General features: G+C 39.8%; 1 protein-coding gene and 1 long non-coding RNA gene across 3 annotated transcripts in view; one reads left to right on the top strand and one right to left on the bottom strand.

Annotated features, from left to right (window-relative positions):
- The window catches only part of LOC126259411 (uncharacterized), a 59,092-nt gene extending 45,290 nt beyond the window's left edge, over nt 1-13,802 (top strand). For both annotated transcript variants that reach the window (XR_007546509.1, XR_007546508.1), the window contains exon 4: nt 12,572-13,802. This is a non-coding gene — a long non-coding RNA (uncharacterized LOC126259411). The remainder of the gene's footprint in view (nt 1-12,571) is intronic.
- LOC126259409 (integrator complex subunit 7) overlaps nt 1-16,221 on the bottom strand; it is a 177,650-nt gene that overhangs the window by 43,874 nt on the left and 117,555 nt on the right. The window contains 4 exon segments of the mRNA XM_049956186.1: nt 131-251; nt 5,117-5,203; nt 5,861-5,964; nt 15,103-15,297. Coding sequence (XP_049812143.1) covers nt 131-251; nt 5,117-5,203; nt 5,861-5,964; nt 15,103-15,297 — 507 coding nt within the window.

The raw sequence follows: 16,221 nt of genomic DNA on the forward strand, positions 1-16,221 counted from the left end.
GAGAAGTCTACAGTGGCTTGATCCAACAGTGACTGAAGCAAATATCTAAGCACTACATCAATAGTTTACCAAAAATGTAAGTAACATGTAGTTAGTGTGAAGTGGATACGCAAAACAAATCCAAACTTGCCTGGTGGCTGATTACTTTAGGTCCTTCTGCTTGTGGTAACTGCTGGGCTAAAGCACTCGCCTGCTGACAACGCTTTACCAGTTGCTGTGTTTCCAGGTTGCTCTGCTGATATATGCTATCACTGAAAGCAGTTCAAAATGCATGATGAAAATATTGCTAGATATAAAAAAATAGATATTTCTGTTAACTGTAACACCGTATTTGGAAATATATTTTTATGTAAGAGATCCAATGCCAGGCAGCATGCTGTTCATCTCCATAACAGTCTATTCAGCCATGTCATTCACAAAAGCTTAAATGTGATACGTCTGACACAAGAGAAGCCAGTGCAATAGCAGAAAGAATAGTGTGCTTCCATGACTTTGGAATTTTACATAAATTTAATGCGACAGTGCAAAGAATTTGTTAACACTACATCACCTTGCAAAATTCATAAAGTCCTTGGGTTACAGATTCTCCCAAAGTTGTTGCAGCATATCAGATTTAACTATTTTGTCTGTGACATAAATTCTTGTTCAGGACTCAGTGACTGTAGCTGTTCATGATGGTGTAAGAAAACTGTATCCTTGATAAATCCACATGCATAAAAATCAAAGGCTGTTATGTTCAGGGAATGAGTTGACTATGTGATAGGACCAGCTTAATCTGTCCAGTGACCTTGTAATCTATCCTTGGGGTAGTCCCAGACTTCATTAAAGAAGTACAGCAGTGCATCATTTTGTTGTACATGTGTAAACTGTGCATATTGCTGGAATAACTTTATGTAACAGTTGATAAAGCACTTATAACCTTAAAACAAATGGCTGCAGCCAAAGTTTGCTGTGCTCATCCTATACCATTCACTTTTAAAGTCACCAGACAAGGAAGAAGTCAACAAACTACGGATGCTGGGGTTCACTGAATCCATATCTTCAAACCCGAGGGCAATGCCCTAGTTTTCATTCAAAAGCCAAATCTAATTCTTCACTTGAGTCAGTATTTTAAGTCCACAATGCATCACTGATTCTCACCATCTCCACTACTAGCTGAACTACCTGGGGATGAGACTTTCACTGATGGATATTTGCACACACTTCCTAACTAAGCTTTGCAAAACATAATTATGATATATAATTGAGCCTATATGGTTACAAGCATCTACCTTAAAGATGTTGTGAGAAAAAGGTGTACCCTCTGAATGGACAGCAGAACACAATAAAACATTTATAGCATTACAAAGTAAACTGAGGTTATTGTCTTGCCTGTCTCACTTTTCTGTAGGGAGTAATACTCACCTATAGTGATTAACAATGTTCACTGAGACAATGCTTAGCTCGGGAACCCTCACCGCACCAATGTGAATTCAGTCATTGCTTGATGAATGTCCAAATATACTTGCTATTTAGTGCCATCTAGAATGTCACTGTAGCTTACACAATCCACAGTGTGTATTCAGCCAGCAAACAGTAGCTGTACAAGAGTGTGTGTGTGTGTGTGTGTGTGTGTGTGTTCCTCTTGTAGGCATTTTAACATTTTTATTCCTGAAACTATCAGTATACCATACCCTCCAATGCTTTACTTAGTATTTAAATTAAGTATCACCAATTTAGAGATATCATAGAAGGCCAAACCACACAGACAAAGGGGAGGGGGAGGAGGATTCTTGTGAGATATTTCTAACAGTGATACAAATAAGTGACTGAAGTTTCACAAATATATCACAACTATAGATCTCTCTTGATTCTCATAGTTTCTTCTTTGGGGAGTATCTAATCATTTTATTATGTTTCTGATCAATTGAACAGAAAAGTACAAATAAAAACACATGGGAAAGCAAGTGGCACATTGGAGCTTTGGTTCATGAGAAGTGCTTGGGTTTCAGGAACATTAGCATGCAGTCTTTGAAAGGCAGATATCTTGGCTCTAGTCTAACTTTGTCTCACAGCCTCAACTGGCCACAAAGATTAAACACAGTTTACCTGCAATTAACAGGAATAATTATCACTTTTCTGTATATCTAGCATGTTATTAATTGTAGTAAAGTTTGTATTAAAGCTGTAACACTCATTTGCTGCTTGATACTAAATGACATACCATTTTTCTTGAACCATTTGTAATTTAAGAAACAAAATCATGGTCACCAAAGCTACTGTTTTAATAATATTATTATTTATTTCTGCAACTAGTTTTAGTCTAAGATATCAACTTATCACAGAATTTGTGTAGGCAATGTAACATTTGTACCATACTTATACTTGAAACTTCCTGGCAGATTAAAACTGTGAGCCCGACCGAGACTCGAACTCGGGACCTTTGCCTTTCGCGGGCAAGTGTTCTACCATCTGAGCTACCGAAGCATGACTCACGCCCGGTACTCACAGCTTTACTTCTGCCAGTATCTCGTCTCCTACCTTACAAACTTCACAGAAGCTCTTCTGCAAACCTTGCAGAACTAGCACTCCTGAAAGAAAGGATATTGCGGAGACATGGCTTAGCCACAGCCTGGGGGATGTTTCCAGAATGAGATTTTCACTCTGCAGCGGAGTGTGCGCTGATATGAAACTACCTGGCAGATTACAACTGTGTGCCCGACCGAGACTCGAACTCGGGACCTTTGCCTTTCGCGGGCAAGTGCTCTACCATCTGAGCTACCGAAGCACGACTCACGCCCGGTACTCACAGCTTTACTTCTGCCAGTATCTCGTCTCCTACCTTACAAACTTCACAGAAGCTCTTCTGCGAACCTTGCAGAACTAGCACTCCTGAAAGAAAGGATACTGCGGAGACATGGCTTAGCCACAGCCTGGGGGATGTTTCCAGAATGAGATTTTCACTCTGCAGCGGAGTGTGCGCTGATATGAAACTTCCTGGCAGATTAAAACTGTGTTGTGTGCCCGACCGAGACTCGAATTCGGGACCTTTGCCTTTCGCGGGCAAGTGCTCTACCATCTGAGCTACCGAAGCACGACTCACGCCCGGTACTCACAGCTTTACTTCTGCCAGTATCTCGTCTCCTACCTTACAAACTTTACAGAAGCTCTTCTGCGAACCTTGCAGAACTAGCCCTCCTGAAAGAAAGGATACTGCAGAGACATGGCTTAGCCACAGCCTGGAAGGTAGGAGACGAGATACTGGCAGAAGTAAAGCTGTAAGTACCGGGCGTGAGTCGTGCTTCGATAGCTCAGATGGTAGAGCACTTGCCCGCGAAAGGCTAAGGTCCCGAGTTCGAGTCTCGGTTGGGCACACAGTTTTAATCTGCCAGGAAGTTTCATATCAGCGCACACTCCGCTGCAGAGTGAAAATCTCATTCTGGAAACATCCCCCAGGCTGTGGCTAAGCCATGTCTCCGCAGTATCCTTTCTTTCAGGAGTGCTAGTTCTGCAAGGTTCGCAGAAGAGCTTCTGTGAAGTTTGGAAGGTAGGAGACGAGATACTGGCAGAAGTAAAGCTGTGAGTACCGGGCGTGAGTCGTGCTTCGGTAGCTCAGATGGTAGAACACTTGCCCGCGAAAGGCAAAGGTCCCGAGTTCGAGTCTCGGTCGGGCACACAGTTTTAATCTGCCAGGAACTTTCAAAATGCAATGTGCCGAAAGATTATTTATACAGTAAAAAAGTGCTAATTGCAAAGAAAAAATTAGAGAACATAAAAATTCTAGTCTACTGCTCAAATAAGGGCATATTCATTTTTAAGAGAGCCATCCAGAAAGTAAAGAATGTTTTACCATTATCAAGATATTCTTTAATAATAATGCAGAAGCTCAATATACATTGTTTATCACTTACTTTGTCTATTTTTCCACACAGCCACCTTTTATATTAAGGTACTTGTCTTACCTTGGCACGAGTTTGTGTACACCCTCTTCATATCATGTGGCTGACTGGCTACTTAACCAGGTCACAACAGCATCCTTCAGGTCTTCATCATTTGTAAAGTATTTTCTAGGAAAATGATCCTTTATGTTTGGAAACAGGAAAAAGTTTGACAGACCCAGGTCTAGACTGTAGGGAGAATGCTTGAAGGCGTCCCACCAAAATTTCTAACGCAGCCAGGCTTGCGCCTGCTGGGCAGTATCTAGACGTGCATTGTCATGCAACAGAACAATTCCATGTGAGAGCATGCCTCTTTGGCAGTTCTGTACAGTCAGATGAAGAGGTTTGAGGCTAGCACAGAATGTATCACTATTGACTGTTGTGTTATGGGGCATGATATCGATGAGTACGCCCCAGAATACAGAATACAAAGGCCATCAGTTTTTGAGTTCATGCAGTTTTTTTGATCTTTCATGGCCTCTGTGGCAACTTGGCATGACGCCAATCCATAGACTGTCACTCCATTGGGGGGGTGGGGGTGCAGTATTATGAGTAATCCACGCGTTTCATTTCCTGTAACCATCTGGTCGATGAATGTGTTGCTCACGTTTTCTTAATGCTCCAGCAATGCTAATGCAGCACCCACTCAAGCAGTTTTCTGGTCATCCGTGAGCACACATGGCACCCACCATGCACAAATTATGTGGTACCCTAAGTGCTGAGTGACAATTTTATGCACAATTCAACAATACACTTCTTGATATTGCTCATGTACATCGCTAATTGAGAATCATGAATTCTCTTGAATGATCCAATGCATCTTTTGTTTCAGTGCATCAGTGATGATGGAGGGTTGCCAAGATCTCTTTTCATCATAAACATCTGTTCTGCCATTCTTAGACATCATGCACCACTTTTAGTAACAAGTCTGCAGTGAACGTCACAGGGTCTAACATATTCCATCTGCAGAAAATAATCAACACCTTGCACCTCACAGTCACTGGGATTCACAGTCAGCACAGCCATGATCACAGCTACTTTTGCACTTACCACATGACAGCGCCCAACTTGCAGCTGCGTGCGGCAACTGTCCGAATCACACTGAACACTGGATACCAATGACAGGCTGCCACAAGACAGTATGTGCAAACTTAGACATGAAGTAACATTGCAAGAACAGTCACATTGTAAGTACTGACCTGAAGTCAAGCACAGGGTCTTCTTGATAGGTTGCTTGTGACACTCTTTCCAAAGTGTGTGCCATCAACACACACATCTGCTGCAAGCTGTAATTCATTAAGGAGAAATAGGAGCATTGCTAAAGAGAACACAAAGAAGATAGTTATTAGTTACACCTTTTAACCAAAAGATTTCCTGAATGGTGAACTTTTTACAATACAATCATACAATGTGTATAACAAAGATAAGCACCTAAAATAGTGATAAAAACAGAGTGTCAAAAAATCATAAACAAGGGAAGTTATAGATATGATGTCCACTAAGTGAACATTTTAGGATTAACTGAAGAATTCAATATTACTTCACCAATTCACAATCATGCTGCCACCCTTCACCCTAACTATATCTCAGGACATCCCTCAAAACAGTAAGTTACATCTAAAACTTCGTATTCACATTTATTGGCATCAATTCACAATGAAACTGTCACATTTCAACCTAATTGTGACTAGGGCTACGCAGTAGGTCTGTCTGTCAGCACAACCCACAGTCCAAAAACTAATACAGACACATAAGAAATATTGTCAGTAGTCCATTCTCTTTCTGTTTGTGCACATACAAAGCGACACGCCACATCATCATTATGTTATGTGACACAATTAACATCTGGTATTAGTAAGTTCAGCTGGGCTATTTATTTTTCCCTTTTTCACATGCTAATTCTCATGCAGCCAAATCCATTGAGAAGTCTTCCAGAAGGATACATTTGAATATTTGCAAGAGATGCAGGATCAGCATCAAAAGCAGATTGGTAGAGCTTCCAGTACATTTCACCACATAAGCGAAAGTCTTTCACACACTTACGCAGCTGCCATGAAAAAAATAGAGAAATCCAGAATTAGTAGCTGTATTGACGCACTGGTAAATAAATTTACAAATAAGTTTTACTTCAATTGAAAACCACAAGGTGAGGAAGGATTAACATTACAGACAAAGTGTGAAACATTAAATATCACTCCAATTAAATTCATTACAATGAGTGCTCTCTCATGTGTTCTCGGTGTGACTGATTGATGGAGTACTTCTGGATGTTCAGCTGAGCTGTTTCTATTTTATGCACAATATTTTGATGAACGACACGGTAGTCTTCTTAAGTGCTGTGAGTTGTGCTGTTATGTGTTCTTGCTGCATGGGCTCCAACCAGAAGACGACTAGTTCCGTTGCTGAAATATTGAGAATAAAATGGAAACAACAACTCAGCTGAACTTCCAGAAGTACAAAATGAGTCCTGATTCAACAATGGGATTCTTTTCGAAGGGAAAAAAGGAAAAAAAAAAGGGGAAGAGAGGAAGGAAGAGAGAGAGAGAGAGAGAGAGAGAGAGAGAGAGAGAGAGAGAGAGAGAATGATCATAATCACTGCAAGATGCATTGTGAGTTATTTAAATACATTTTCCTCTTAAACAGGCCGCAAGGAGCCACACTATTGTTTTGGCTATTTTATACAGATAACCAACTACTAAACAGGAGCATTAGTCATGGAAGAAATCAGTTACTTTATTTACATAAGTTTAGAAAACATTGAAATAGGTGGTTGCACAAATAGAAATGGCAAGTGTGGTAGACAAATTATTATACCCATTTAAGGGAACATGCTAATACTGAGTTTACAAAAGAGAATGCAAAAATTAATGCTAATTCCTCTATCTCTAACATCTGCCAGTTCTTTACGCCAGACACCAGTCAGCAAAACAGAAACAGAATAACCTGTGCAGTTATTCAAATTCTGGGTTATTTGTCCCATAACTATGGCATTTTAATAATATTGTTTTCAAAGTCTGTTTATTAAATTTCTAAACATTTGTGTTGCTCTGTTCAAATTTATATGCTATTTCCTAATGCAATAATATAGAAGAATGCTGGTATATTACTTTTATGTTAAACTGGTGAGGTGTAGAAGATGTGGAGTGTTATGGTATTATGGAAAAGTCACCCTATTTGCATCAGGGGAGATTTTTTGGATGAGACAAGAAGGAAAGACATTACTTATCGCAAAGTCACCCAATGCCCCAGACCAGAGACCTATCAGATGATGTAACAAGGCAACACTTTCTTTCTCATCCCATCCAATAGTTTTCCCCTAACTGGGGGTTTTTGAGTGATGTGCCACTTGGTGAGTAGCTTTTTCAATTAATTTTTAACTATTCAATTATATAAGTATCTTCTTCAATACCTGAACATTGGAAGGAGAAACAATAACAAAAGAGAATTATCAACTCCATCATCAGCTGTACGAACAAGTTTCGCTCTAATGACTGCAACTATACAAAGTAAAGAGACTGGTAGTTGCATCACAACTGCACTTCACCCTCATTCATCTCTTCTCATTCAAAAAAAGTGTAGAGCCAAGTTTTTGCACAGCTCCTTACTCTCCAGATGTGGCTCCTTCAGTCTTCTTCTTGTTTTCAATTTTAAATGCACTATTTAAAAGATAGCGTAAGAGGAGATACACACACACACACACACACACACACACACACACAGTCTGATTGGGAGGGGGACAAGGGGGGGGGGGGATGGGAGGTCATTGAATGAAATCTGTAAAGCTGGCCAAATTTACTTTCATTAAACTGAAAACTTTGTTGAAGACACTAACCAAGAGTCTCCCACAATTACACTGTGTATTAACTGAGAAGATTGTTTCAAATGATATCACCTTATTTTGAAGTACACATGTATCCGAGTGGGCCTATACTGCTTCATATATTGTAAGGAATCTGCAAGTGCTACAGAACACATCCCTGCGGCAAGTGTTACAAGCCCTATACTTCATTAGATTTACTGAGTTGCTCATGACGCTGGCACCCACCTTTCCTACAGCAACACAATATATTGGCAATCCATTTTTATCTTTCCTGTCATATGTTTCGAAACCAGCAAATCAGGAATGTCAGGACCTGAGACAGGAACAAAGCTTGGAAACATGGGCAGCTCTTGAGGTTGCTAAGGGACTGAGAGCCACTCATATCCACATCATTACCATTTCAGCACATCACATCCAAGTCGTCATTCTCTCACTAACCATCTGGCACTTATCATTGCCTTCATGCCATACCTATCAATGTTTGGATTGTTAATGCCATACCCTGGTATGTTATATTGAAGTAAATGCCAACTGGCAACAGTCATTTGAGGTTTGTGAGTATTTGCAACCAAGTGACGTGGGAAATGGGAGAGTGATTTTTTGTTCGCAAGGAAGGTAGAATTCCAAGGCAGAACTCTCACCATTGCTGTCCTTCTTAATGAGACAGTATATGTACATATGTAAGTAGTGTTGTCACTCAGTTGAATGGCTGCTTCATGTCATTTTGTCATACTTTAATAGTAATGCCTGGAATTTACTGACATGTAATCTTTCATTCATTATGAGCTATTCGTCATTCATAATAACTGAAATCCCCAATATTCTGGGTATAGAAACGGGAATTAAATTTTTCAGGGATGAAGTCATTTTTAAGACTTTACTTTAGTTTTTATGTGTGTGTTTAACATTCATTTATGAAACATTCATTCAGTCTTTTAATGCTGGAGGCAGATGAATGGGTAGGACTTTCTCCATGAAAATTCCTATTGCACCCATAGTTTGGGGATAGCTTCTTTTATTAGTATTCAAAACTTGAAGGATCCCTGGTTCAAACCCAGCCACTGCTTAAATTCTGAATAAAAAGCATCAGCAAAAGGTAGCTGAAGACTCCTGGTGTAAGAAGTTGTCATTCTTCTGCCCATGGCCTTTTATAAAAAACAGAGGAGTGGACAGAGGTTCAGGGTACCCTCTTGCCTTTGGAGTGGGAAGCAGCCCCTACAGGCTGGAAGAATCAGCGATGATCAACAGCATGAGGATATAGAGGGCAATGTAAATCACTGTATTAAAGACACTTATGGTACATCCACAGCACATTTCACCTGTAACTGAAAAAGTGACTCAATGATCTCTCCATTAGCAAGGATTAGTCCCCCATTTGGTTCTCCTGGAGGGAACTGCCAAGGGGGACGTGACTATGAGAAAGAGCTTGAATAACCAACAAAGGGATAACATTCTAATAGTCAAAGCAGGGAATGTCAGAGGTCTGAATGTAGTAGGAGAGCAAGAAAAATCTGTAAAGGGAAATGCAAAGACTCAACCCATATAAAGTGGGGAGGGGGTCAGTGAAGTGAAATGAAAAGAAAATTAGGATTTCAGGTCAGACGAATATACAGTAATATTAACAACAGCAGAAAATGGTACAATGGGAGTAAGATTCATCATGAATATGAAACAAAGACAGAGAGTGCTATTGTGAATTGCTCAGCAATAGGGTTGTTCTTATAAAATCCAACAGAGAATCAACACCAACAAGATGAAAATCAATCATGGGAGGCTGGAACCCAGTTGTAGGGAAAGGAATAGAAGAAATGGTTATAGGAGAATATGTGATTGGCATTAGGAATAAGAGAGGAGAAAGACTAATTGAGTACCACAACAAATTTCAGATGGTAATAGCAAATACTCTTGTTCCAAGAATCACGAGAGGGGGAGGTATACTTGGAAAAGACCCAGAGGCACGGGAAGCTTCCAGCTGTCTTATATCATAATCAGGCAGAGATTCCAAAATCAGATACTGGATTGTAAGGCATACCTAGGAGCAGGGATAGACTCAGATCATAATATAGTAATGATAAACAGTGGACTGGAGTTTAAGAGAATCACCCAGAACAGTAAGTGTGGAAGGAAGGGGGATACTGAAGTACTAAGGAACGATGACATGCGTTTGAAGTTAGCTAAGAATATGGATACTGCTGTAAGGTTTAACAAAGCAGGCAGTTCAGATGAAGAGGAGTGCGTATCCCTAAAAAGGGCAATCAAAGATGTTGGACAGACAAACATAGGTACAAGGAAAGTAACTGTGAAGAGAGCTTGGGTAACAGAAGAAATACTTCAATTGTTCAATGAAAGCAGATAGTACAAAGTACAAAAATGTTCTGGGGAAGACAGGAATGCAGCAGTAATAATGCATCAGGAATGAAATAAATAGGAAGTGCAGGGCAGCTGAGGTGAAATGGCTGCAAGAAAAATGAAAAGAAATCAAAAAAGAAATAGGTGTTAGAAGAACAGATTCAGAATATAGAAAAGTAAGAACAACTTTCAGTGAAAATAAAATCAAGGGTGGTGACATTAGGAGTTCAATGGGAATTCCACTGTTAAACTCAGAGGAGAGAGTGGATAGGAGGAAAGAGTACTCTGAAGGTCTGTATGAAGGGGGAAGACTTGTCTGTTGATGTGATAGAAGAAGAAATTAAGAGTTATTTTGTTAAAGTCAGAGGAGAGAGTGGATAGGAGGAAAGAGTACTCTGAAGGTCTGTATGAAGGGGGAGGACTTGTCTGATAGAAGAAGGAATTAAGAGTTAATATGGAAGACGTATGAAATCTAGTAAAAGCCATAATTTAGAAGAGCTCTGGAAAATTCGAGATCAAATACAGCAGAAGCGATGGGTGGCATTCCATCAGAATTTCTAAAACAATTGGGGGAAGTGGCTACTATATGTAGAAAAGAAAGAAAAATAATAGTGACTTGCTTAACAACAGAGTGAAACACAGTAGTCTGCTACTCACCACAAAGAGGAGGCGTCGATTGGCAGACAGGGCACACAGAAAGAAGACTGCTACATATTACCAGCCACACCGTAGGGCAGTGGCCTTTGTGTGTGTGTGTGTGTGTGTGTGTGTGTGTGTGTGTGTGTGTGTGCGGACTTAGAATGTTTCACGCGCTGTGCGCCTCCGGCACCGCTATATATACTTTACTTAGACCGTGTTTCACGAAAATCAAGATTACGCAACTTCCGCCTGTGTTATTCTTATGGGCGGAAGCGCTCTTATCAGTTCCTGTGCATGAAAATCAAGTGAATATCAAAGCGGCCTGGGCAACAACACGGGCTCTAGATTTACTAGGCCCGTGTTGCCCGAATATCATGTGTGTGTGTGTTTTGTATGCTTATTTGTATTTTGTGTACATCTGACAAAGGTTTGTATGCTTATCTGTATTTTGTGTACATCTGACAAAGGAGTTAGTCCCATACTTATTACATCTAGCAGTACAATAACTCATGATAAACAAAGCAAGGAGGACATAAAAAGCTGGTTAGCACAGGAAAAGAGAACATTCCTTGCCAAGAGAAGTCTACTGGTACCAAACAAAGGTCTTCATTTGAGGAACAAATATCTGAGAATGTATGTTTGGAGCACAGCATTGTATGATAGTGAATCATAGACAATGGAAAAACTGGAACAGAAGTGAATCAAAGTGTTTGAGATATGGTGCTACCAAAGAATGTTGAAAATTAGGTGGACTGATACAATATGGAATGAGGAGGTTCTCCACAGAATCAGTGAAGAAACAAACATGGAAAACACTGATATGAAGAAGGGACTAGATGGTAGGCCATGTTAAGACACTGGAGAATAACCTCCAGGGTACTAGAAGCAGCTGTAGAGGGTAAAAACTGCACAGGAAGACATAGATTGGAATACACCCCACAAATAACTGTAGATGTAGGGTGCAAATGCAACTCTGAGATGAAGAGGTTGCCACAGGAGAGAAATTCATGGCAAACCGCATTAAAATTAGTCAGAAGGCTGATGATTCAAAAAAATTAATTACATTTGCTACTTGGCATGGATACTGAAACAAAAGTATTGACATTTTGTATTCGTATTTCACCAAATGTAATGTCAATTTGTCAAATATCAATGTGTGTCACGTATCCATTTTTTAGATTTGTTTCTAAAATAAAAAAATATCAAACTGCAGCTACAATTGTTTCAGTAAATGTTGAAAGACTTTCTAGCTGAAAGCACATGTTGCTCAACAACTGACATTCTCTCTCTCAGAACTTCCTCATACTGAGTGACAACACTGCAATAGCTCTAATATGGTTATACAATTTTTGTACATCAAAAAATTTAAAGAAAAACATAGCAATTTAAAATTAATCATCCTTTTTTAATTTCAATGCCAACCTACCATAACGTTTTTCATTACTCTAGTTCATTTTACAACTCACTTTACACTAGTCGTAAAAACCAGGTCTTGCAGTTACAAATATTTTCTCATATAAACTAAATAAATTCTCACTAGAGGCAACTGACCCAATTGCATATCTCTCTCTCTCTCTCTCTGTAACCCCCCCCCCCTCCTATCCCACTTCCTTACCCCCTGCAGGTGCTCCTGAGATGAAGGACGTCTGAAGCACCGGCAGTTTAGTTTGGAGGGGATTACAGTTTTAGCAGTTTCATGTATGGGATGTACAGGGTGTCCAAAAAGTCCCTTTACAACTTCAAAATTTTATTACAATGGCAGTTTTTGAAATATTTTAACAAAATTTCTTGTATTGTAATCACTGTTTACTAAAGTTTTTATATGTACTAAAATTTTGTGTTTCAGATATCTGTTGATGGAAGGTACTGAAGCTCTTTAAAATGGCAACTCCTCAAGAGAAGGCACAATGTGTGACCTGGTTTATTGAGACAAAATCAGATTGGATGTTCAGACTCAACGAAACTTCAGAACAAAGTATGGAAGAGATCCACCATCGCACTCTTCAATTCGTGCATGGCACAAAAAATTTATGGAGACAGAGACAGTGTTGGACAAAGGGAGGAGTGGGCGACCAAGAATATTCAAGGAAAACAGCGATCATGTTTTAAATGTCTTCACTCATTCACCTACAAAGTCCATCCGCACTGCTGCCAGACTGTTGCACCTACCACGTTCAACTTTGCCTCCACAAGAACTTACGGTTGTATGCTTACAAAGTGCAACTGCTACAGACAATTGAGTCAAATGACAAGCCCAAAATGGACAGAGTTTGCACTCAACATGCTTGAACGCCTTTCAGTGACAAAGCAACTTTTCATGATTCTGGGACATTAAACATACACAATGTGAGAATCTGGGGATCTGAATACCCCTATGTGACTAGGGAGCTTCACTGGGATAGTGCAAAAGTGAATGTGTGGTGTGGAATCATGTGCAACCGAATAATTGATCCATTTTTCTTCAACGAGTCAACAATTACTGCAGATGTTTACCTCAACCTTCTGACCGAATATGTAGCACCACAACTGATTGACTTAGAACAAACTATCATTTTCCAGCAAGATGGTGCACTACCACATTGGGAACTGCATGTTCATCGGTTCCTCAATGAAACATTTCCAGGCAGATGGCTTGGGAGGGATGGGCCGATTCCTTGGCCACCGTGTTTGCCAGATATCACTCCCTTGGACTTTTTTTATGGGGGTATGTAAAAGATATCATTTATCAAACACAGGTATGGGACATTGCTGACTTGAAGCAAAGGATTCGTAATGCCATTGCCACCATTGATGACGCTATGCTACAGCGAACATGGCAAGAAATCGAGTACCATCTTGATGTGCCCATATAGAGGTCTACTAAACACTGTCAAAAAAACTTTTATAAACACTGATTACAATAAAGGACATGTTGTTAAAATACTTCAAAACTGCCATTGTAATAAAATTTTGAAGTTGTAAAGGGACTTTATGGACACCCTGTATATTTCCCTGTCAAAAGTCAGATAATTACTGGACAACTTTGTATTTCAACAAGTAATAACCATTCTATTTATAATCTTGTCATTTAATAACAGAAGGCCTCTATTTATGTAGTTTCATTAAATCTTTGTGAACATCAGTAAATACTGCAAGATCTTTGTTTCTTAATAAGTACAAAGGGTGATTCTGTCTTCAGGGTAGAGTTCACTGTCACTGTTTGTCTGGCACTTTAGGTTGGTTGAGACTTAAGTTTAAGGGTACAGGTGGTGGTAGTACTAGTACTTCCATTAGCAGAATGGTGAGCACTGACTCTTAACTCTCCGTAGCTGAAATTTGCTTGATGATATGGTGACCAGTGTCTGGAGGCAGCTCATGTTAGATGTCAACATGTCGGTAAGATATAGTGGATAACATCAAATTTGCCATGATTGTTCATAGACAACATGGTTGTATATAGAGGGATGTTGAAACGCCAGGAAATTGTTACAAAATGTGGGAAGACCAGCAGAGGAGCGATACTTGGAGCAGGGACTGCAAGCCGACACTTGAGGTAAACAAATGTTAAGTATTTGTAAGTAGGTACAAAGCTCTATTACTACTTAATGATACTGCTAACAATCAACTCCAGAAAAATTCACTCAAAAAAGAGAGAGAGAGAGAGAATAAGTTTAAGTATGAGGAACAACGCACAAAACAAGTTACAGAAATATCAAGTACCAGAATGAGTTTCTCTGGAAGAATCTTAAGTAAATGTAATTCAGGTTATACATTTCTATGTCAAATAAATATACATAATGCACAGTCAGAAAAATAGAAGGATTAAATGAAACCATTCACCATAAACTGAAGCATTGAGCAACGGTCCAGTACACAAATTGCATTGAAATTATTGCTAATCTTTCAGACAATGTGCCTTGAAGTTAACAGCTGAAATAAGAATGTCCACACACACGCACTCAAACATGCATGCACAGGCTACACTGTCCCACACATTGTCAATGCATCCCAATGGGTGAGAGTTTACATTGGACGAGTAAGTGTTGAAACAAGGAGGAAGGAGGGGTTGAAGGGAAATAAAGTAGTGACTGGGAGGAAATGAGATGTGAATGTGCCACTGGTCAATATATCTGTCAAAATCCTTCACACCAGTCAGGCTGCAGTTTCACGACAATATGTCCCGCTGGGATAATTTAGTTTAGTGTGTGTGTGTGTGTGTGTGTGTGTGTGTGTGTGTGCGCGTGCATGTGTGCGTGCGTGCGCGCGCGTGCGGAGGGGAACGGCATGGACATGCTGTGTGCAAGTGGGAGTGGCAGGTAGTACAGAAATTATAGAATTCTAGAGGTGTGACATTATGACACCTAACTGGGTGCACAAAGTTTGAATTCACAGTGTCACCTGGGCTGTGATATGGCCAAACCGCTGCAGTGGGTCGCGGCTACTCTCAGCTACAGAAGACGCTACGGCGGGTGGTGGTGCAGTACACAGGCTGTGGCAGGCGTGTGCTAGTTGCGCGAGGCACTGCAGGAACTCTCCACGCAGCCGTGTGTAGTCAGTTGCAAACTGCAGTGAGTGTGCAGGTGTGCTTGCAGCCTGTTTTACACACAAAATACAAACTCTTAACTTAAGTCTTTGCACGTCTCTTTTCAAATTTGAAACACAAATTAACTGAAGGTAAGGTAGTCAGGTGGTTTCAGCCTTATCTTAATAGCAGGAAGCAGAAGGTATTTATACATTTTCACATAATAAGAAACAAGATAGCAAGCAATAAAATACTGTCAATTGGAAAGTTTCTCAAAGATCCATATTATTTCTGTTTCTTTTTTTGATTTACATTAATGACTTGCCTCCAATTGTAAAATACAACTCCACATTTTTTTTTTTTTTTTATACAAGCAAGCTGTTGATTGGTTTACAGCTAGTATGTTGACACTTAAGGGCAATAAAACATATGGCATACAATTTCTTACACACAATTCTTTGCACTGATATTTACTATGCAGACATTTATGGCCTCCCACAAATGCTAAATGCTGCCACCTATAAAATTAGAAACTGTCCACACTTAGCACCAATGACATGCGTAAACTCATTTACTTCACATTATTTCATTCCTTGATTGCGTATGGGATAATATTTTGGAGCTACACAGTTCATGAACTTACCATATTTTCAGTCCACAAGCCGAAAGCTTTGTTTGGCAGTCTTTTTGTTATGCCTGTCCATGACACAGCATCTCCACTATATGGTGAGTAGCAACTATCCTTTTCGTAACATTGTCATGTAATTTAAGTGTTCGGTGTGATGGTGAAAGGAATACTTTTCTTCTCTACAAAATATGAGATCAAGAACCGATACGAGTATTTTCTAGTTTCCTTAATCCATGTGCACAGAACATTGCGAGCAGAGGGTAGGATGGTTATAGGGCCACATAGCAATTTTCACACAAAATGAATAAATCTAAGGACAACAAAACATCTCTCTTGTTTCTCTTATTTAAATGTTCAGTTTATTTAA

Source organism: Schistocerca nitens, chromosome 5 (assembly GCF_023898315.1).
Source record: "Schistocerca nitens isolate TAMUIC-IGC-003100 chromosome 5, iqSchNite1.1, whole genome shotgun sequence".
NCBI lineage: Eukaryota > Metazoa > Arthropoda > Insecta > Orthoptera > Acrididae > Schistocerca > Schistocerca nitens.